Source organism: Papio anubis, chromosome 8, assembly GCF_008728515.1.
Source record: "Papio anubis isolate 15944 chromosome 8, Panubis1.0, whole genome shotgun sequence".
Taxonomy (NCBI): Eukaryota; Metazoa; Chordata; class Mammalia; order Primates; family Cercopithecidae; genus Papio; species Papio anubis.
Genome location: NC_044983.1, coordinates 92,535,194 through 92,559,526, shown reverse-complemented (window position 1 = coordinate 92,559,526; position 24,333 = coordinate 92,535,194). Strand labels below are relative to the sequence as shown.

Here is a 24,333-nt window from a genome sequence, read left to right as displayed (position 1 = left end):
TTGTTCTCGCTCAGAATGCTATGATTTTCCCCACTTTTGGTTGTGAGTTAATATTTTCTGTAACTTTATAAGTGGGAATTTCTTCACACCCTCTACTTAGCTTTTACTCAATCATGGTAACTTTCCTTGCAGATCTGAGAGTTATTTTTGTTCACCACTGTATTGAGGTATAATATTTTGGGGTCTCATTTTTGTTGGAGTTCTATAGTATCCTTAATGTGGCAGAATCTGGAATTTGTCTACAATCTCCTGATCTCTGAATGGAATTTAAGTTTACCACGTTCTTTAAACTTTCTCAGAGAGAAAGCTTGTTCAATGTTCTGTGTATCTCCAAATGACCAACAAACTTATTAAAAAATGCTCAACATCACTAACCATCAAGGAAATGCAAATTGAAACCACAGTGAAATACCACCTTACTCCAGTCAGAATGGCCATTATTCTTATTTTTGAGACAGGGTCTTGCTGTCACTGAGGCTGGAATGCGGTGGCATGATCACAGGTCACTGCAACCTTGACCTCCTGGGCTCAAGAGATCCTCCCACCTCAGCTTCCCAAGTCGCTGGGACCACAGATGCATGCCACCATCCCTGCTAATTTATTCTTTATGTTTATTTTTTGTACAAAAAAAGATCTCACAATATTGTCCAGGCCGGTCTTGAACTCCTGAACTGAAGCAATCCTCCTGCCTTGCCTTCCGAAAGTTCTGGGATTATAGGCACGAGCTACCATGCCTGGCCCCAGAATGCCCATTATTATAAAGTCAAAAAACAACAGACATTGACTGGATGTGGTAAGAAGGGACTGCTTATACACTACTGGTGAGAATGTAAATTAGTACAACCTCTATGGAAAACAGTATAGGGATTTCCCAAAGAACCGAAAGTATATCTACCATTTTATCCAACAACCCCATTACTGGGTATCTACCCCAAGGAAAATAAGTCATTATATCAAAAGACACTGGCATGCATATGTTTATTGCAGCACAATTCACAGTTGAATAGGTATAGAACCAACCTAACTGCCCATCAACTGATGAGTGGGTGATGAAAATGTGGTATATATACACCATGGAACACTGCTGAGTAAGCTACAAACAAGAATGAAATGTTTTTTGCAGCAACTTGGATGGCGCTGGAGGCCATTATTCTAAGTGAAGTAACTCAGGAATGGAAAACTGAATACTGTATATTCTCACTTATAAGTGGGAGCTAAGCTATGGGTATACAAAGGTATACAGAGTGGTGTAATGGACATTGGAGACTCAGAAGTGGGGAGGGTAAGAGGGAGGTGAGGGATAAAAAACTACATATTGGATACAATGCACACTAGTTGGGTGAGGGGCACACTAAAATCTCAGGCATTACGACTATACAATTCATCTGTGTAACAAAAACCATTTGTACCTCAAAAGCTATTGGAATTAAATATATATATATATATATATTTAAAGCTGAGCACAGTGGCTCATGCATGTAATCCCAGCACTTTGGGAGGCTGAGGCAGGCTGATCACTTGAGTCCAGGAGTTCAAGACCAGCCTGGGCAATGTGGCGAAACCCTGTCTCTACAAACAAACTAAACAAAACACACACACACAAATTAGCACCCTTTAGTTCAACTACTCAGGAGGCTGAAGTGGGAGGATCACCTGAGCCTAGGAGGTGGAGGTTGCAGTGAACCGAGATTGCACCACTGCACTCCAGCCTGGGCAACAGAGTTAGATACTGTCTCAAACAAAACAAAACAAAAACAACACGCATGCACACACACATATGTGTATATATATATTTTAAAGTTTCAAAACCCTTAAAAAGCAAAAAATATTCTATGTATCTCTTGGTATATAGTCTTTTGATACTTAGTCTTTTGTCTAATATGCTTGTTAATCAGTTCATTCATATATTTAATAAGGTGTTTCTCAAATATTATCTAGCATTTTTAGTCATCTTCAGTGTAAGGGCCAGTTAGAGTACTGGTGTGCTACTTCATCAGAAACGAAAGATCCTACTCTGTCTTTCAATCGTTTTATTATCATTAATACAACTGATGCTTTGTACTCTCCTTCTGAAAATCCAATTACACACATACTAGAACAACTTGATATTGTATCACAATTCTTGGTGATTCACTCTGGCTTTTTTTTTTTTTCTGGATGATTCACTCTGGCATTTTTTTTTTCTTTACTCTTCTCTTTTTGGATAATTTCTATTGGCATATATTCAAGTCCACTGATGCTCTCTGCAGCCTTGTGCAGTTGGCTGATGAGTCTGACAAAAAAATTTTATATCTCTGACATTGCATTTTTTAACATATTTGACTCCATTTTATGCTTTCCAACACTGCTGAAATTCCCCTTCTGTTCATGTGTGCAGTCTATTTTTCTTACTAGATCTTTAACATAATTATCATAGTTAGGTTAAACTCCTCTGATCATTCAAACTTCTAGGTCATCTCTTAGTCTTGTTCTCTTAATTGCTTTATCTCTTGACAATAAGTTCATTTTTTCTTGTTTTTCTTTTTTTTTTGGTGTGTCTTGTAATTTTTTATTGAATATTGGATGTTGTGTGAGGAAAAATAGTAGAAATTGGCTCCAGAGAGGATGGGGATTACTGTGTTTGCTCTAGACAGCTCTGAAAATATTATTGAGCCTCTCTGAGCTTCAATCATGTCATCAGCAAATTGTGAATAAGCACCAACTTCATGGAAATGTTGTGTAAAATATACAAAACATAAATGCAAAATTGCATTGCTATTTATCTAGTGACGGACCCTAGTACTTATCTTTAATAAGGCAATTGAATTATATATTCTTGATTTTTTTCCCCAAATGATAATATCGTTTTTTCCTGTAAATTAAAAAATTCCGAAGTTCATTTTTAAAATTCACATAATATGAAAATATACAAATTAGAAAGTCAAATGCCTCCATATATTCAATTAAGATCATACTAAAATTGAGTAATTCTTCTACTCCTTCAATAAATAATATAAACCATATTTTCATATTTAATGTTTATGTTCATAAATGAACACATAAAAATCAGAGATCTTCCAAAAATTTATTGTGTTTAGTTTTAAAGTGGAAACGATGTTTTTAAGAGGTGATATAAAGAAATGCCCTCGCTGTGATCCCTATCATATGTTGATTCTATGTGGTGGAAGGGAGGGGAGAATGATTCCTTTTTCTAGAATCAGAGAATTTGGAAAGTATCAAGAAAGATAATAACAGAAAACATGAAATAGAGTTGCGCTTTGAAGATGAATTAGATGAAATTGTTATGTGAAGAGGGGTTTTCCAAAGTTGCAGAGCCAGGATTCCTGGCCAGAAGCATGAAAATGTTTCTTTCTTGCTGTTTCTAGGACCTAGGCAGCATTTCTTCCATGTCTGCAACAACATAGGAAACAACAGCCCAAACAGCAGCAGCAACATTCATCTGCTTTGGATCCATGACAGTCATGGTGTCTCCGTGGGAGTGATGGAAGAAGAAATACTTGTATAAGTCATCAAGTAGACTGGCTCCTGCAGATAAAAGAGGAAGAATTCTTAGTGGAGTATTTTGACAGACACTGCTGAATACACACACCTCTCCCTCTTCACTTTTGCCTGCTCCTATTGTACACTCTGCAATAGCAAAATAATTACTTTTCCAGGCTCTCTTGCAGCAAGAAATGTCCATGTGTCACCATTCTGATGACTATAATGTGAGTACCCAGCTGTGGGTGAGTTCTAGAAAAATCTTTAACTTCGTTGACGAAGAGTTGGGAAAATACCCCTAACGCTGCATTAAAGGCAGATGAGAACTTTGGAGCTTCATGGGGCAAAAAACCCCTAAACTGAAAATGGCAGAGTGGAAGTAGCCTGCATTTAGAAAATATTGCTAACTCTCTCAAGAAGCTCTGCACCGCCTTCTTCTGGATTTCCAGTGATATAAGGGAAAATAAACTTTTATTTGTATAAGTAACTGAGACAAATGCCTCATATTTATAAAAAGACAGTATCTTCTTTGTATCTGCATGTTTGCAAATCATGTACCTTCCTGGATACAAAAGAAAGTCAATACTCCTTTGTTCAAGTTTTCCTTCTCAAATCATCCATTTACTACCTAGAGTCATAATGTCCCCAGCAACCTCCAAGGGCACCAGCAGGAGTCTCTGCCCCACTTCAAAGCTTCCTTCTCATTCAAGTGCGAAGCCTTTTGCTAGTTTCAGTCATGGATCATAGCCTCAGGGAAACTTCACTGTCTCTTATATATCCTTGAAAACCTACTAGGCTCATCTTACGGATTCTAGTTGCAGTTCTTTAGCCTCTAGCTAGCTTGATTGATTGGTTGGTTGACTGTTTTATTGTGAAATATACGAAACACACATAAGATTGTAGAGAACATAAATGTATATTATAAAGGGTGACAATAATAAGTATATATATATGTCCATAATTCAAGAATGATATTACTAGTATCCTGGAAACCCATTTATGACACCCCTGCCCATTGCGGATCTTTTCCTCCCTCCAGAGGTACCCACTAGCCTGCCTTGCCTCTTAATCACTCCTTGCTTTTCTACAGTTTTACCACTTCATACTTTACCACATATATGTATTTGACTATATATAACAAATATACATGTACAGATAACACAGTTAATATTGCTTACTTTTGAACCATATCCTCCAGATATATTTCTTCAGCTTGCTTTTTCCATCCAAACATAGATAAGATTTATCTATGCTGTTGTGTATAGCTGTAGTATTTGCATGTTTTATTGCAGTACATTACCTCTTTGTATTTATTTTTTATCCATTTTACCAACAATGGTCATTTAGGTTGTTTCCAGTTTTCTGTTACGTGTTGCTACCAACACTCTCAAGGCTTTGAATGTAGGAGTGGTTTGCTGGGCTATAGAGTATGTGTGTGTTCAATTTTACCATGCAATTCCAAAACGTTTTCCTTTTCAATTTACACTTACACTGTTAGTATATGAGTCATTCTCTTGCTTCACATAGTCTACAGCACTTGATATTGTCAAACTAATTTTTGTAAATTTGGTGAGTGTGAAATGTTAGCTCATTCTCAGTTTTAAAAGGGAGACTAATTGTGAGATTAAGTATGTTTTTAACTATGGATTTTTTGGTCATTTATGTGTGTTTTCTCTTTTGTGAAGTTCTTGTTCATGCATTTTGTCCATTTTTCAATGGATTTGTCTTTTTCTTATTGACTTGTAAGAGTTCTTGGCATAATTTAGACACTACTCTTCTGTTAGTAAGTTTGTATATATCATTTCCCAGTTTGTGGCTCATCTTTTTACCCTGTTTAGTGTGTGTTTTGATGAATAAGTGTTCTTACTTTCAACGTAGTTGGATTTATGAATCTTTTCCTGTAAGATTTGTACTGTTTATGTCTTAAGAAGTCCTTCCTTACCCTAATATTATAAAGATATTCTCTGATATTCCATTCTGAATTTTAAAAAGATTTTATTTTTGTTTTTAAGTTCTCACCCACCCAGAATAGGAAATGATTTTTGTGTTGGGTGTGAGGTAGGATTCTATTTTCAGTTTTCCGTTGTCTAGAAACATTTATTGATTAGTAGTACATCCTCTTTCCCCACTGATCTGTGGTACCGATTGTGCCATATTAAGTTTCCTTATATGTTTATTTTTGTGCTAATTGTTTCAATGATCTATTTGTCTATCTCTGCAACAATGCCACACTATCTTAATTGCTATTACTTTAGAATCCTTGATATCCCTTAGGACAAATTCCCTCACTTTCTCTTCCTGCTTCTTCAGGAGTGTTTTGATTATTCAGAACCATTTGCTCTTTCAGATAAATTTTAGAACCATCTAAATATACTCCAAAAGTATTTTTGGATTTTGATCAGAATTGTGGTAATATCTATTTTAAACTGGGGGAAAACCTAACATCTTTTTTTTAGAATATTGTGTTCTTATCCATGAAAATGGTGTGTTGATATATGTTTCTATTTGTCTTCTGTAATGTCTTTAAAGTTTTATAACAGTTTTACATATCTTTTGTTAGTTTTCTTTCTTTGATGGCTTATATATTTTGTTGCTATTGTAAATTTTCATTTTGAAAAACCTACATTTTCTATTTGTGACTCTCCAGTTTTAGTATCAAGGATGTGTCTGATTCATAACATGGTTTTCGTTCTTTTTTATATACATTCTGGGATAGTTTGTGTAAGATTAGAATTATTTATTTCCTGGTTATTTCATAGAACTTTTAACAAAGCCGTCAAAGTCTGATGTTTTCTTTATGATAACAATTTTAATGATTCAATTTCTTTCATGGTTATTGGGCTATTCAGGTTTTCTACTTATTCTTGAATTAACTATGGAAATTACATTTGTCTAGGAATTTGTGAGTTTTGCCCAAATGCTCAAAATAATTGGCATGAAGTTGTCAGTAATATCCTATTTTTAATTTTTGTTGATGTCTGCAGCACCTATAGTGATGCCCTCTGTTTCATTCTTGATGTTGATTATCAGTGTTTTCTCGGTTTTTTTTTTTTAATCTTGCTTGCAGTTTGTCAGTTTTATTAGTATTTTGAAGAAAAAGAAAAGATGATGACTTTCATTTCTTGGATACTTTCTATTATTTAGTAGTTATTCTTCCATGGATTCCTGCTCCTAAGTTTATATTATGCTTATATTATTTTACTTCTCCTTTCTTTGAATTTACTTGCTTTTTTTCCCTAATTTTTGGAGTTAAACACTCAGTTTATTACTCTGCAGACGTACTTTGTCTCTAGTATCTGCAGTAAGGCTATAATCTTCCCTCGATACTGCTTTAGTTGTATCTCACCAGTTCCCATTAGTAGTTTCATGACAATTCAGTTCTAAATATTTATTAATTTGTAGTTTGACTTTTTTCCTTGACTCATGAATTAGAATGCATTTTTTAATTTTCAAAAGTATGAAGTTTTCTAAGTTATTTTTTCATTATTGATTTCTAATTTAACTGTTAGAGGACATTGACTATATGATACAGATTCTTTGAATTTTGTTGATGTTTGCTCTATAGCCTATTATATGATACATTTTTGTAAATGTTCCATATGTATTTGAAGAGAATGTGCTTTCAGTGCTCATGTAAGTCCATTAGATCAAGCTTCTTAATTGTGTTCTTCAAACCTTTTAACTCCTTACTGATTTATTGTGTATTCGACCCATCAGTTTTGAGAGAGATGTGTGAAAATGTCCCTTTGTGATTTTGAATATATTGTAGTTCCAGTAATTTTAAAAATATATTTCAAAGTTATGTTGTTAGGGGTATACAAATTTAAAATTAGGTATCCCTGGAAAATTGAAAATTCATCTGTAGCATTGCTTTTTGTTCTGGAAGTCTAGTTTTTCCTAATATTTAAGATAGACACACCTGCTTCTTTTTGCAGAGTATTACCCTGGTATGTCCTTTCCTATCGTTTTACTGGCAGCCTTTCTCTGTCTCATACTTTTAGGAGTTTCTCTTATGAATAGTTTAGAGTTGAATTTGTTTTTGCTTCTATCTGTTTATTGTGTTTTCTAGGTTTCTTTTTTTTTTCTTTCTTTCTTGCCTTCGTTTGGGTTGATTTTTTTCCCTCCTCTCATTCATTTTCTCCCCAACTCTATAGTTTGGAAGTTACATGCTTTATTTCAATTCTGGCAGTGGGGACCTTGGAAATTATAGGTTACATATTCATCTTAATAAGTCTAAAGTTAATCAATATCTTATAAAGCACATTAGTGGCCCCAAGTTTTGTACTTGTCCTAGAGGCACTCACTGCTCAGTAAAACCCAATGCTCTAGGCAAACAGGGATTAGCAGACAAATGCCAGGCCCCAGGGTTTTCCTACTTCTATAGATTTTCGTTATTTCTATTATTTCTCACCTCTGAGGAATTCGCTTATTTTGCCTCCTGCTAAGTCATGTATTATAAAAAGACAATTATTATTATATCCAATAACTATATTAGGGAAGGGGACGGATGTTTCTATGTTCCTGGTAACCACATTGCTAGGATTTCCCTCTTTGAATCCCCTACTTCCTGTCTTGTGGACTGGACATTGCTATTGTTCTTGAGCCATCCATTGCCCCAGGATGCCATCTAGGTTTTCTCCAAGCCCAACCCAAGTTCTTACAACTTCGTACCAGAGTTTTCCCCTATCTACTCCCATAAACCCCTTGTTCTGGGGTGGAATACTTAGGATGTCAACACACAGATATAGGCACAGGTTTCCAGATGAACAGAACATGCGAGCATTCCAGTTTGGTTGATATTGGGGGGTAACTTGGGCTAATTATTGGCAGATAAAGTTGGCAACCACTTGTGAAGGTCCTAAATGTAAGGCTGAAAATAGACTGAATGTAGTTCACAAATGTGGAGCCATGGTGGCCGGGAGATGAATAGGAAGGTGGGGTGACTAGAGCTGCACCTTAGGGAGATGCTCCAAAAAACTTGAAGGAGAAATTGTGTGAACAACCACGAAGGTGAGTATACAGCTGGAGAAGAGGTCCAGTCTGGGGAGAAGTGAGAGGGACCAGGGCCAGGTGATGACATCTTGACCTCCAGAAGGCACAGATAACCACACTTCCCAGCAGAAAAGCTCAAAGTCTTTTTTTTTTTTTTTTTTTTTTGAGACAGAGTCTTGCTCTGTCGCCCAGGCTGGAGTGCAGTGGCACGATCTTGGCTCACTGCAAGCTCGGCCTCCTGGGACTACAGGCACCTGCCACCATGCCCCTGGCTAATTTTTTGTGTTTTTAGTAGAGACAGGGTTTCACCGCATTAGCCAGGATGGTCTCGATCTCCTGACCTCGTGATCCACCCACCTTGGCCTCCCAAAGTGCTGGGATTACAGGCCAGAAGTCCATTTTAAAACCGGAAAATACTTTATGCCATGAACTCACAGCACACCCAGGGGAGACAAATCTGTATGTTTATTCTGGTAGTAGCTAGAAAGCACTTTAACAGAAACTGTGACATTTTAGAATTAGTTGAAGCTGGTGGGGAGTACATGCTCTCTGGACCCCACAGAACATCAGGTGAATGTCAAATTCATGTACAAGGACAGAGTAAAAACCTTCAAAGAAAAGAAGTCACTGAGGGTGAATGGAGGATGAATTAGGATTGTGGATATCAGGAAACAGGAAGGGACATTTTATTCCAGCAGACAGCTTGGAACACTTGGGGCTGTTTCCTTCCCAGTCAGGGCTTCTTAAAGATACTGCATGGTGGTTGACAGACAAAGGCTCCAAATTCCGTATTTCAAAAAGAGAGGCAATAAATATTTGTCCATGCCCTCTTCAGAGCTCCAAAATTCTCAGACTGAAGGAATTTGGCTGCCTTCCTTTAGAACTAGTGACTTGAAGAAGGCATTTCCTCAGATATCATCTAAGTTACCATGAACGTTCTACAAAACTAAAACAACTCCAAAACATCTTCTATCACTAGTGAGAATGCTGGTAACTGCAGGAGATGCCAGGGTGGGCTTGCAACTTTGTCTCTTTAGTTCCAAGGAGACATTTTATCAGTGACAGCTACTGATCTAAAAGACGGGCACTGAGGGAGATCCTGCACTTCCATTTCTGAGAGCACCTGACATCGCAAGGTGGGTGGGTCGGGGGGAATGTTAACTATCCCCAGGGATAAATTGCACAGGATCTTCTGACAGGTATATGAGCTCTGAAGAGGGAGTCATAAAATACATTTATGAAATAGAAAGCTGGTAGAAGGAGCTTGCTCTGAAGGCAAATATTCTCCCTTGGAAACAAACTACAGCATTATTAGGGCAGTTTCACCATTAGGAAATTATTTCCATGGGAGGTCTGGAGTTTAAGAATGTGAAGACATATCCTTCTGCATGTCAGCCAAGGAGCCGTTGCACCTAGGCAGGGAGATACAGCTGAGAGAATATGGGGTTTAGAGGCAGGTAGGGCTGGGTTCCAATTCAAATTCTTCTGCTTAAAAACTGAGTGACTTTGAAAGAATGATGTAAAGCCATTCAACTTTAGTTTCCTCAATTATGAAATAGGGCTAATGATATCCAGCTTCCAAGAAGCTTGTGAGGATTAGTAGGTGCTCAATTAATTCTTTATTATTGTTGTTATACAGCCACAAAGATGAATCAGTCCATATCAACAGCATCATGATCAATTCATTACAACTTGGAGGATTTAAATTCCAATTTAATAAATCAAGGTTGTGACGATCGCTGTTAAAGATGGAACAGCTGGTCTGTGATTCTAGTCTGTATCACAGACCTGACCCTGGTTTGGATTATTTTCCCTCTTCCCCCTTCCCTTGCTCCTTCTTATTCTCTATGAATCTTTCTTTTTTTTTTCTGTAAACACTCATCTCACAGAAAATATTTTCCAGCTACGTGACTGGGTGAAGACCATCTGATGAATAGTATAAAAAATACCCGAGGTGCCCCACACTGTTCACAGCAGATTCCAGCCTTCACAGGGTGCTCTCACTAATGACTGCGGCTTGTGCAGAATGTTGGAACAAGACTGAATACCTGCTAATTCCTGAAGAGATGGGTGGGCACATACAAAAAGATTCTCAAAGTCCCCATTATTGTAGGTTGACTCTCATTCATATGTAATCAGTGAGTTTTCATGTACACAAATTAAGCAATTTGTGTTATGAGAAGTTTTTGAAAGACATTCGAAAGCACTGAAAGTTTAAATTCAAGTCTGTTATTTTAGTGCATACACTGGCTACTGTGGTTCTGTGTGAAGGATGCATTCACAGGCGAGCAGCTGTGGGAAATCCATTTCTCCTTTTATAAACACATCTTGAACAGTCTGGGGTATGCAATTTAATTGCCATGGAATATATTATAGACATTCCCTGATCATAATAATTATGGGTTAGGGAAGAATGTTATGGTCTTAACATATTCCCTGCAAGAAAACTTAGTCCCTCTAGAATCCTTAAAATACTAAAAATACATTTAAAATTTAATCAAAACTATTATTATTTTCAGCAACATTAGCAAATGAAAAAAAACACACATTATTACCAAAACAATTAGAAAATCAATTCATGGGATTTGCAGACACTTAATCTCTCTTTTCAAGGGGGCAGTTTAATCCCTACTGTATTAAATCTTACTGAAAATTAGACTCAAAAGCAGTTCATTAACAGTTTCCTAACACATAGCTCCCTAGAAGAAAAAGCAACTCAACTCATAAGAGGGGGCAAAAAGGAAAGGAAAACAAAGGACAAGACAGGACCAGAAAGTAAAAAAAAAAAAAAAAAGGAATCCTCAAAAATCCATTAAAAGTGTTCTAGTTTTAGTTTCTAAACTCTCAAGCTACCCAAGAATCTGCAAACTTGGGTGAAAAAGTTTTAGGTGTGCCACTAAGCCTATGTACCTTCGGTCTCTTTGGAAACCTTGGCTTGGCTATGGGGATAATTTTGACCACATAGTTTAGGTCAACACCAACACCTCTGGTGGACTTGCAGGTCCCAGGGTATCCGAACTGTGTGATAATGAGTCATCTTTCTGTAAGGTTGTAAAACTGTGTGGCAGCAGTAACTAGGACTAGTTAATCAGTACTACATGAGGATGATACTACAGACTCCCCATATAGGGGAATTGCAAGAATAATAGTCACTACTTGTTGAGTGCTTTCTGTGTACTGAGGACTTTCTGGAGATGATTTCATTGAATTGGCCCCATGAGGGAGGGATCTTCATGTGTCTTTAACAGATGGAAAATAGATCTCTGTAACTTGTCTAATGTCATACAGTAATAAGTGGTAGAAATAGGATTCAAACCCATGTGTCTCTGATCTGAAATCCATGCTCTGTACCTTCTCTCACTGCCCTATCCCAGTAAATGTGTCTTTTCTGCAGTGGGAAACCATTTGTATGAATTGCTTTGTTTGCAGCTCTGATCTTCCACCCCTATTCTACTTTATGACAAGGAGATGGAAATTTGGGTTGGAGGTATCCTGGACCATGAAATACAGTAAAGACTCGAATTACATTCACAAAGTGGGCAGAAGATGAATGGCAGCCCTACTTGATGTTGAGCCCATCGCTCTGGCCAGGCCACACTCTGCAGGCCTGAAAGTCCTCCTGGGACTTCCTGACCATTCAATCTAAAGTCCACCCCTCCATGTGGTCACTCATTTTCTCCCTTACCTTGATGCTGCTTCTTGTTTTCTTTTTCATAGCACTATTTACCAGTATTATCATGGTTTTTTTATTTGTTGTCTGTCTTTTCTGCTAGAATGTAAGCTCCTTAAGAGCAGGGGCTTTTTCATCCCAATCCTCAATGCCTGGCACATAGTGGGTGCTTAACAGATATTTGTTGAATCACTAAATGGGTAAATGAAAAAAATTATTAACGTGTAATGGGACAAAAGCAGAAATAAAGATTGACTCCATCCTCCTTTTCTGCAGCAACTTACGGTAAGTCAGTCCCACTTTCTGGGGCTTCTACTCTCAGCTTCTGCCTTGGAGAATGACAAGCCAGTGCTCCTTACCAAAACCATGTAAACATATAGCAGTATACAAGTTGAGATCCAAACACTATTATGTACTACTCAGTATGTTCTTATACCTTTCTCCACTCTTACAAAAATTATTCGTGACTTAAAAATAAAGCAAAAAGGTAGGTAGTACATTCTTTCAATGTCATTCCAGGGCCAAGTTCACTCAAAGATTATTTATTAGAATCTACTTATTTTGACTCACTGCTTACTGTTGATTAAAGGTCCCAGATTTAGTGAAGTTACATGTTAACTTACAGATGTCTAAAAGAGATGAAAATGAATTTTGTCCCATAGAACAGATATCTCAAAAGTTACTGTTTATTGGCTTCTAAGACATTAACTAGTTTTTATCTAACCCAGCAATTTTATCCTAATATATATTTATTAAGTTCCATAGACTTGGTTTTTCAAATGCTCTTTAAATTTGTTTAACATCTTACTGATATTCTCATTAATTAATGAATTGAATAAAATTTTTGACATATATGAGATTCATGATTTTATCATCTAGAAAACTGTATTACTTTACTACCACCCACCTAACAAACTCTAAAAGAACAATCACATTCATATGCTTCTTGCAAAAGTTAAATGGCTCACAAAGTTCCCATCCATGATTTTATACACATACTCTAATGATCAAGAGCACTGAACAAACTGATCACCAATGTAAGGGCTGGCCTTCAGGTAGAAAGTGTGCCTTCCCTCTGTATGTAGTTCATGGTCTCTAGGTATGAGGAGTATTGGGGGAAAATAAATATACATTACATATATGTATTTACATGTGCAAAAATAGAAATATATATGTATATATGGAGAGACAGAAAGAGTATATATAGGTATATATGTGTGCATGTGTCTGTATGTGTATAAAATGCAGCTCTTCTTCAATACCTACCTATACTGCTTAATATCCTCTATTTCTCCCTTGACCCACCTCACACCCTCCACATGACTCTAGGTTCATTATCTTTGAGTTTATAATTTTCTGTGCGTGCAGGTGTGTCAAAAACATATATAGTGATAAAGAAACATCCACACCTCCTTACCACTCTATTTTGAATTGTACTCATGTTTATATATCAGGCTCAGTTTATTGTTTTCACCTTTGTCTATATAGAATTTACTGCCCACTCTCTTTTCATGGTCTGACGTCAATAAAGTTCTTCCTTCACCTATCTGAGCCAGCGTGACTCCTTGTAAATGCCTTTCTGCAGTTCTCTCCACACCTGGGGAATGATGCTCACTGAGAAAACATCATTAAAAATTGTTTCTGACAGAGCACACCATGAGAACATTCAGTGCATATGGGTTTTCAAACCTGAAAACACTCTAAAGATTATTTCCAGTGTAGAGTTTATAATGAAAGCTTTAAAATAATCATGCTTTAGTATAATCATGTTCAAATGGACAGATTTTTGATAGCTGGCTACAAACACAAGGAGGTTATAAAGCCACAGTGCAGCGGAAGTCAGGTTTTAGCAGAGACGACATTTGAACTTAAACATCTTCCCCACCTCTTCATGCCCACCGCTCATTATGTTGGCAAAGCAGAAACAAGGGAATTAGACAAGTGGGAAGCATTACATGAAAATGCTGTTTCTGATCAAATTCCCATCTGAAATTGGAATAGTTTAGCAGGACTGTTTGGCAGGACTGCTGCACGGATGCCCAGGTGACACAATGGAGCTGGAGTCCCAATTTTGTCAGCCATTGTTAATGCTTATGGTATTGGAGGCCAACTGGTTCACAGTAATATGAGAGAGGTCACAAGGGAGAATCCACACACCCCTGACCAGTGGTTTTCACTTCCACATGGCCAAGCTGATGAATTTATAACATCTACATGTTATCGTAGAGCACTTAAGCACAAAGAGTCTAGGAAAAAAGAAACCCTGGCTTTATAAGAAGTCTTGACTACCTAATTCTTTACAACCTTTAAAAAGGTTTAAAAATTATAGGCAAGAAAAAGAGGATATTTTACCTATTCAAAGAAACTTGGATGAAACTATACTAATAATCAAAAAGGTTGAGTTTCCTTGAGATTGAAGGGAATGTTTTGCTGTGAATGGGAAACTAACTGGATATGAGACAAAAAACAGAAGCAACAGGTGTTTCTCTATAAGCAGGTCCACTTGTGGAGTGGTATTATTATTTGGAATTGGAATCAGTCTTGGGAACCTATAAAGGTCCTTCCAGTTATAAGATGCTGTTAATTTCCCCTCTTCTTCCCAACAAGTAGGGCAGGCTAAAATTGTTCTTTTAAAGGACTCTAGCATAAATTCATAGTGATTAAGCGATATTGAGAAATAAAATTATTTTAGAGAGGGTGTGCCCAACAATTTTAGGGGTGATGTCAAAGTGGCAGCGGTCCTCCACAAAATGCCTCTAGGGGCCGCTGTCAGCAGTAGAATTATAGCTAGAGGGACCAAGAATCTGAACCAAAATGGGCTTTTTTCATTTCCAGATATCATAGTGTCAAGGGCACAAGAAACTCTACCATGGATAATAGTAGGTAAACATATAAAAAAGTCTCACTACTAGAAAATCCTATCTGAAAATGTGTATTAAATATAAGCTTAAATGCTAATGAATAATATGTATCATGTTCAGAAAAATGAAGACGGTGTCAAGTGAATTTCTTTAGAGGCAGCTCTGGCCAATGAAGAAAATTGATCTGAGTGTGAGAGCCTTTGGATTCCTTTATATTTTCCATATTTGCTTATTTGTCAGACAGTATGGATTTATCCAAAATAAGTGTGCCTATGCTTTTGTGTAACGCAATTGGTTACAGAAAAGATGACAACTACTTGGCTGATGCTACAAAATATTAGTGAGGTTTTTCCCAAACCAGGTTCTAAGGGAAGAACTACAAGGAAGACAAAAACAAGGCGAATTATCCTTGCTTCAAACCATAATCCTTGAAGATGAAACACAGTTAGAAGTTGACAACAGTGAAAAATCAGGTGAATGGTACCTAAATGTTCTAATATGCTTTCATTTTATTTATGCAAGTAGGCTTTTCTTTCCTGGTCACCTGGCAGTGTCCCATTTGGCAGCTCAATACAGCCTCTTTAACTGACTACCTGATGAAGAGATGCAAATATATATATATATTTTTTGACACAAAACCTTCTAAAATATAACCTACTAAAAATCATTATGCAGTAAGGGAATGAATGAGCAAACCATGAAAAGCTTTGTGAATTCCAAAACAAAGGGAAACAAATGTGTAAGCAGCAGCCTGGGAAATGAATATGCTCTTAATGCAAATACACTTCACTTAAAGTACAAGGTTGATTCAAGGAATATCCACTAAATGCCAACGCTCAGGGAAACATCCTGACCCAAAGAAATTCATTTATAGGGAATCTACAAAGCTGAGGGGCAAATTTAGCGTTTAAAGGTAGCTAAATTCCCACTGCTATTTGTGGTTGACCCTCATTAACGTAATTTTTTAGGACACTCCTTATGATGAAGAAACAGTGATTATTCTCAGTAGCCACACAAAATATAATTAAAGTACATTTGACCAATGCTTCTCTGGTGAGATAAACTGCAATTTACACATTTTTGTGAAAAAAACAGTTGATAATGATAAAGGAAGCTAATGCTACTTTGTGGGGCAACATGCCATTAGCTGTTTCATCATTTATACTCAAACTCCAGAATTATGGGCAAGGTAAACGATGCTTGAGATTTGCTGCTGCAGATCCTGAAATAGTTTCCAGTGACAAGTTTATAAATCACACCAGGAGTCCTGCTGTTTCACCTCCTGAGTCATTTTTCTCTAAAGCCTTTAGAATTCTTGACAAAAGGTGGGGAGGAAAGTGTGCTGTCCTTTACTAATTAAACTGGTAAAAAGGCCTCATGATGGAGGACATGGAACATGAAACATGAATTATTTCTTATTTAATGATTTCATATAGCTGAGAAATAGTCGCCCAGCTGCTGTAAAGAGGTTAAATGACTACTCGATGATCACAGTTAGGTTTACAGTGTATCAACCTTTCACTCATTTTTGTATACATAGCAGGGCAGAGGCTAATGTAGTGAGACTTGCGTAGAAGGATTTTGGAAAGGGCATCATATTCATTCATCTTATATCTACTCAGCTCCCACAAAGTGCCAAGTACCTTGCTAGGCCCTGGAGAAACAGTGGTGGGCATAATTTCCGTGCCTGCTTTCACAGAACTTTCAATCTAGGGGAGTACATCTGTGGAAATGAGGTTGACTGGAATATAAAAGAGCACAGCTAAAAACTACTTGAGATTCTGCAGATAAAGCTTAACAAGAAAAAAGCCTCATTTTCCCTAAGTTCCTGATTGGAATGCAGTGGAGATTGTTTATGGATATGTTAGTGGATGGCACAGGCTGTTTCGCTGTGAGCATGGTACAGAGATTGGGAAATAGCATTCCTACTTTTTGTCTCTGGAGGAAATGATATATGGTTTAATGATGAAACATGTAACAAAATCATAACCACAATCATAGCCAGGATTTACTAAGTACTTTCTACGAGCCTGTACTAAACACTTACAGGTATGATCTTATCAGAGCCTCACAATGATTCTATAATTATTATTATCCTCATTTTACAGATGAGTAAACTTTGGCTTTAAGGTAATGATGATGATTATAAGCAAAAGAGTCTGGTGAGAGGATGTGTAGGCCGTTTTACTTGGTTCTGAATTCATATTTACTCATCTTAGGGAGAAGACCACAGGAGTGGGGAGTCCTGGCCCTAGAGTGGAGTGAGAGGGCAATTCCGTGAAGCTGCCATCCTCAGATGGCCCCTGCCCGCACCAGCACCCATCTCTTCTTTCCAGGGAACTTCTCATATGAATCTGTGCTTTTTGAAATCCCTTTTATTAGATTTCCTGTCTCACTTGTAAATTTCCAAAATGATATCTTTCTCTTTCTTCTGATTCAGCCCCACGTGCCTGGTGACAGACATCTAAGCGCTCTGCTGGTTTAGTAGTGAATCCCACTCTGTCTGTGGTGGGTAGGTTGTCAGAATAGCTACTGACCTTCCTAATATTTAGACTCACGTCCCCCTGGAGAAATGTCTCCTCCCCTTGGAAGTTTTCTGTTCGCATAATCAGGACTGGGAGAGAACTTCTCTAGTCCAACCATCATCTAATGTTTAAATCACTTCATAATATCCCTAATATGTGGCTGTTGAGCCTTTTCTTGAATATCTCTACTAATAGGAAAAGCAGCGCTTTCCACAGTCGTCCATCTCAATTGCTCTCCAGGCATGCATTCATTCAATTTATAACTACGTTCGTAAAAGGAGCTGAGGAGAAAGTTTTAAGCAAAGGACTGTGATAGTTGGGCCAAGCACCCAACCTTAAGGAGGCCCAAATAGGAGAGCTAGGACTTACACACCAGGAACAAATCATGAGATCCAAAGTGAGAGCTCAGAAGACAGAAAGGTCAGCTCCTATTGTGATGCCCAATCAGATCAAAACAACCCATGCCAATTTCCTAATTCTCTGAGTGACTGAAGGAATTCATAGTGCTGCAACACCTTGGAAAAGAGCTGGATAACAGTAAGTGCTAATATTGCTTCTATCATGAACAACAAAATAATTAGCTGCTTTTTATGCAAAATTTGAATAGAATAGAAAATACTCATTCTAAGTGTACATTTGACAAGTTTTGACAAACGAACACACTTGCGTAACTACCACAGCAATAAGATGCAGAACATTTCCATCACTCCTAAAAGTTCACTCATGGCCCTTTTCAGTCCATTCCTTCCCACCCCCGTCTCAGGCAACCGTTGGTTTGATTCCTGTCACTGTGGATTAGGCTTGCCTTTCCTGTACTTTTACATGAGAGGAATCATACAGTGTGATCTCTTGTGTCTAGCTTCCTTTGCTCAGCATAATGATTTGGGAATTCATCCACATTGTTGCATAGTTTGTTTATTTTGGACATTTTAGTGAGTGTTAGCAATGTCTTGTCTTGGTTTTAATTTGTATTTTTCTTTTCTTTTCTTTTTTTTGGGACGGAGTCTCGCCCTGTCATCCAGGCTGGAGTACAGTGGCGCAATCTCGGCTCACTGCAGCCTTCACTTCCCAGGTTCAAGTGATTCCTGTGCCTCAGCCTCCTGAGTAGCTGGGACTACAGGTGCGTGCCACCACACCTGGCTAATTTTTGTATTTTTTGTAGAGTGCCACCACACCTGGCTAATTTTTGTATTTTTTGTAGGGTTGGGGTTTCACCATGTTGGCCAGGCTGGTCTCAAACTCCTGACCTCAAGTGATCTGCTGGCCTTGGCCTCCCAAAGTGCTGGGATTACAGGTGTGAGCCACCACACCTAGACTTAATTTGTATTTCAGTGATGACTAATGATCTCAAACACCTTTTCATGTACTTATTGGGGATTGGTGTATCTTCTTTGTGAAATGTTTGTTAAAATATTTTGCTCATTTTTTCTTAAGTTGTTAGTCTCCTTTTAATTGAGTTGTAAGAATTACAAGTTCTTTGTCAGATGTATGCACTGTATTTTCTCCGCTGTGGTTTGCCTTTCATTTTCTTAATGGTATCTTCTAAAGAGTGGAAATTTTACTTTTGACGCTGTCCAATTTATCAATTTCTTTAAGTGGTTAGTTCCTTTAGTAATCTAAGAAATGTTTGCCTAACCTGAGGTCAAAAGATTTTTCTCCTATATTTTCTTCTATAATTATCATAGTTTAAGATTTTACATTTAGGTTTATGATCCATTTTGAGTTAATTTTTGTGCAGGATATGAAGTAAGGGCTAAGGTTCATTTTTTTCCCCTTAAGGATATCTGTTTTAACACTATTTGTTGTAAAGACTATCCTTTTCCCATTGAATAACCTTGTACTTTTGTAAAAAATTAGGTGACCATATATGCATATACCTATTCTATTCCACTGATCTGTCTATTCTTATGCCAATATGCCAATACCACATGACTTTGATTATTGTAGGTGGATGGAAAGTTTTTGAAATCAGAGTAAGCCCTCGAACTTTTTTTCTCCTTTTTCAAAATTTGTCTTTCATTTATTTAAGTCTGCTTAAAAATCTCCTAATTTTACTTTAATTTTACTTTACTCCTAAGTGTACTTTACTAAAATTATTATTGAGTAGTTCATGTTCTTTGATGTTATTTCAAAAATATTATTTGCTAGTTGTTATTATACATACATAAACTTTAGTTTTATATATTGTGAAGTTTGCCAAGTTTACTTCTTACTTCTAGTAGCATATGTTTGTAGTTTTCTTAGGATTTTCTATGTACTGTGAAAGTTATCAGAATAAAAATGAAGCCATAAATGTTATGAAAACCCTAACAAATACAGCTAGGGAAGGTCATGAAGAGAAAGTTCTCATGCTTGCATGCCTGATAACAAAAAAGACTGCTAAAACCACAACTTTGCACAAGGACCATCGACTTTGCATAAAACTTACTTCTGTAAGTACACCTGCCCAGCAGCTACCTGTCCAACCTCAGAAGGTGTCACTCTTGTTATTTTTTCTTAATTTTTTTTTTAAATTATAGGTTTAGTGGGTACAAGTGCAGAAGATGTGTATATATTGTGCAGTTATGAGGTCTGGGCTTTTAGCGTACCCATCACACCCTTCTTATTTATCTCTGTAGTCAAGGATAATTATTTCAAAACAATTATGTAATCTTCCTCATTTTTTCCTTGAAAAAGCTTTGTCTTCTTTATCTCCCTGAATACACACATAGTTTACTATGGCATAGATATTTCCATTGCAATGCTCTATTCCCAGATAAACATCTTTGTTTCACAGAGCCTCTCTCTTTTAGTTATTTAGGTTGACAGTACACAATCCTGTTGTTTATTCATAATAATAATTTCACTACTTCCTTTGCAATCTGTAATCTTTCATTTCTTTGTCTTGTCTAATTATACCAGTTGGGACTTGCAATATGATGTTTAAATAGAAGTGGTGAGAATGGGAATCTTTGTCTTATTCCTCATCGTAGGAGGAAAGCATTCAATCTTTCATAATTAAGCTGAAGATTTGGCATCACTGCCTTTTAACAGTTTGAGGAAGCTGTTACTATTCCTAATTTTCCAAAAGTCATTATTATGAATGGCTGCTGAATTTTGTACAATGCTTTTTATGCACCTCCTGAAATGATCATATGCTTTCCTTTATTATGTTAATGTGGTAAATTATATTGATTGATTTAAAAATATTAAACCAACCTTAAATTCCTAAGATAAATGCCACTTGAACATAGTATATTATCCAGTTTACATATTGCTGAATTTAATTTGCTTATATTTTGTTAAGAATTTTTGTGTCTACATTCATGAAGGATATTGGTCTATAGTTTTCTTACAAATATCTTTGGTTTTGATATCAGTGTCATATACACCTTACAAAATGAGTTGAGAAGTATTTACCTCTTTGTTTTCTTAAAGTTTGCATAGTTGTGTTATTATTTATCCTTTAAATGTTTGACAGAATTAATTAGGGAACTACATGGGCCTGGGGTTTTCTTTGAGTAAAGGCTTTTGCTTATGAATTCAATTCATTTAATGTATAGGGGTATTTAGGTTTTTTATTTCTTCTTGAATCAGTATTAGTAATTAGTCTTTTAAGGAATTTATGCATGTCATCTGCGTTGTTGAATTTTTTGGTATATGTTTGTTCATTAGAGTCCTTTTGTGTCCTTTTAACAACGTGTGTGTAGTCATGTGTCCTGTTTCACACCTGAGATTGCCAATTTGCATCTTCTCTTTTTTCTTGACTAGTCTGATAGTTCATCAGTTTTATAGTTTTGTTTTCATAAAGTCAGTTTTAAAATTCATTGATTTTTCTCTATTATTTATTATTTTCTATTTCATTGATTTCTAGTTTTTTCTACTTAAGGTTAATATTTTTGTTGTTGTTAGCTTCTTAATGTGGAAGCTAGATCACTGATTTTAGAACTTTCTTCTTTTCTAACATAAGCATTTAGTCTACACATTTCCATCTAAGCATTGCTTTAGCTTCATCCCATACACTTGGATATATTGTGTTTTTATTATCAATAAGGTTCAAATAACATCTAGTTTCCTGGTGATTTCTTCTTTGATCTATGGCTTATTTAGAAGTGTGATATTTAATTTCCAATTATTTGGGAAATTTCTTGATATCTTAATGCTTTTGACTTCTTACCCAATTCCATGGTGGTCAACAAACAGATCTCATATAATTTTAATCCTTTTAAATTTGTTGAGATGCTTTTATGACCCAGCATATAGTCTATCATGGTGAATACCCCATGTGAAAAGAATGTACACCATGTTGTTGCTGAATGCAGTATTCTGTAATATCAATTTGATCAATTTAATTGATAGTATTGTTTGAATCTTCCATATCCAGACTTTCCAGCTACTTGTTCTAACAACTGCTGAGAAGTGTTGAAATTTCCAGCCACAACTATAGATGTGTGTATTCTTTGAATTCTGTCAGTTTTTTCTTCATGTAGTTTTCAAAGCTTGTAATTGAGTGGATTTACTTTTTATTTATTTATTTATTTATTTATTTATTTATTTGAGACAGAGTCTTGCTCTGTCGCCCAGGCTGGAGTGCAATGGTGCAATCTCGGCTCCCTGCAACCTCCACCTCCCCGGCTCAAACGATTCTCCTGCCTCAGTCTCCCGAGCACCTGGGATTACAAGTGCCTGCCACCACGCCCAGCTAATTTTTGTTTTTTTGGTAGAGATGGGGTTTCACCATGTTGGCCAGCTGGTCTTAAACTCCTGACCTTGTGATCTGCCCACTTTGGCAAGTGAATTTACTTTTAAGATCACTGTGTCTTATTGATGAATAGATTATTTTACCATTATAAAATATCTCTCCTCCTCTCTAATAATGTTCTCTATTTTGAGCCAACTTTTTCAGATAGTACAATTATGATAGCCTTCACGTATACAGAATTTGCTGTATCTCTTTTTCTATCCATTTATATCTAACCTAGCTATTTTTATATTTAAAATGTGTTTTTTTGTGAATAGCATATAACTGAATCTTGCTTTTTTAATTCAGTTTGATGATTTCTGTCTTTTAATGAGGTGTGGTTAGTCTATTTATGCCTAATATAATTACTGGTACATTGAGTTTGTCTATTATATCATCTTGATTTTTTTGTACTTTATTCTTTATTCCTTTGTTCTTTCACTGTTCCTTTCTTCCTTTCATTTCATATGAGGTTTTTCATTTCAAATTCCATCTCATCTTTTCTATGGCTTATTGGCTATACCATTTTTAAAAAATGGTTGCTCTAGCATTTACAATATGCATTTTAATTTATCACAGTCTTCATTTGATATGTATTTCATATATTTAAGGATTCTACAATAGTATACTTCCACTTACTCTCTTTTTTCTTTTATGGTGTTATCGTACATTTTTTCCTAATATATCATTGTAGCTTTATTATTTTTTATTTGAACAGTCCATTTACTTTTAAAGATATTTTAAAAACAAAAATGCCTTTTATATTTACTCACTATGCTATGTTATGTTATGTCATGTTATGTTACGTTACGTTATGTTATTGAGACAGAGTTTCACTCTGTTGCCCAGGCTGGAGTGCAGTGGCAAGTACAGTGGCTTGATATCGGCTCACTGAAACTTCTGCCTCCTGGGTTCAAGGGATTCTCCTGCCTCAGGCTCTTGAGAAGCTGAGATTACAGGGGCACACCACCATGCCCAGCTAATTTATGTATCTTTAGTAGAGATGGGGTTTCAGCACGTTGGTCAGGTTGTTCTCAAACTCCTGACCTCAATGATCTGCCTGCCTTGGCCTCCCAAAGTGCTGGGATTACAGGCATAAGCCACCACGTCCAACTTACTTACATATTTATAAATTTAGAAACTTTCTCTTTTGTGCAAATCTGAGTTCCCATTATTTTATTTTGACTTGATAAATTCCTTTTGACATTTCTTATAGTGGTGAAAAATTTGCTCATCAAATTTTGTCTAAAAAATTCTTAATTTCATCATTTTTGAGGAATATTTTTGTTGATTATAGAATTCTAGGTAGGCAGATTTTTGTTTATGCACTTTAAAGATGTCACCCATTGTCTTCTACAAGACATTGCATTTTCTCACAAAAACATCAGTAATTATTCTTTTTTTTTTTTTTTTTGATACGGAGTCTCGCTCAGTCGCCCAGGCTGGAGTCGCCCAGGCTGGAGTGCCGTGGCCGGATCTCGGCTCACTGCAAGCTCCGCCTCCCGGGTTTACGCCATTCTCCTGCCTCAGCCTCCCGAGTAGCTGGGACTACAGGCACCCACCACCTTGCCCAGATAGTTTTTTTTTTGTATTTTTTAGTAGAGACGGGGTTTCACCGTGTTAGCCAGGATGGTCTCGATCTCCTGACCTCATGATCCACCCGTCTCGGCCTCCCAAAGTGCTGGGAATACAGGCTTGAGCCACCGCGCCCGGCCAGTAATTATTCTTATATTTTTCTTTTTTATATAAAGTGTTTCAACTCTCTGGAGGCTTTAAATTTTTTTATATTGCTGCTTTCTGCCTAGTTGATTGTAATGATTTTTTTGTCATTTATCATGCCTGAGTTTTATTGAATTTCTTGGGTATGTCAGTTTATAGTTGTTATTACATTTGGAAAAATTGTAGTCATTAATTCCTCAGGTTTTTTTGCCATTACCCTGACATTTTCTGGGACTCCATTTACATATATGTTAGTCTGCTTGATGTCCCACAGGTCATGGAGACTCTGTTCATTTTTATTTAAAAATGATACTCTATTCTTAATTTTATAAGAGCCTTTTTATCTTCAGCCTCATTTTATCTTCA

The 24,333-nt window shown here is 36.6% G+C and overlaps 1 protein-coding gene across 2 annotated transcripts in view; it reads right to left on the bottom strand.

Moving 5' to 3' along the window:
* Positions 1-2,015: 2,015 nt before the first annotated feature.
* The window catches only part of CPQ (carboxypeptidase Q), a 502,651-nt gene continuing 480,333 nt past the window's right edge, over positions 2,016-24,333 (bottom strand). The window contains exon 6 of one of the 2 annotated variants that reach the window (XM_031650078.1): positions 2,016-3,525. In XM_031650078.1, the coding sequence (XP_031505938.1) occupies positions 3,460-3,525 (66 nt within the window). In that variant the 3' untranslated portion in view covers positions 2,016-3,459. The remainder of the gene's footprint in view (positions 3,526-24,333) is intronic. The other variant, XM_031650077.1, reaches the window with a different exon arrangement.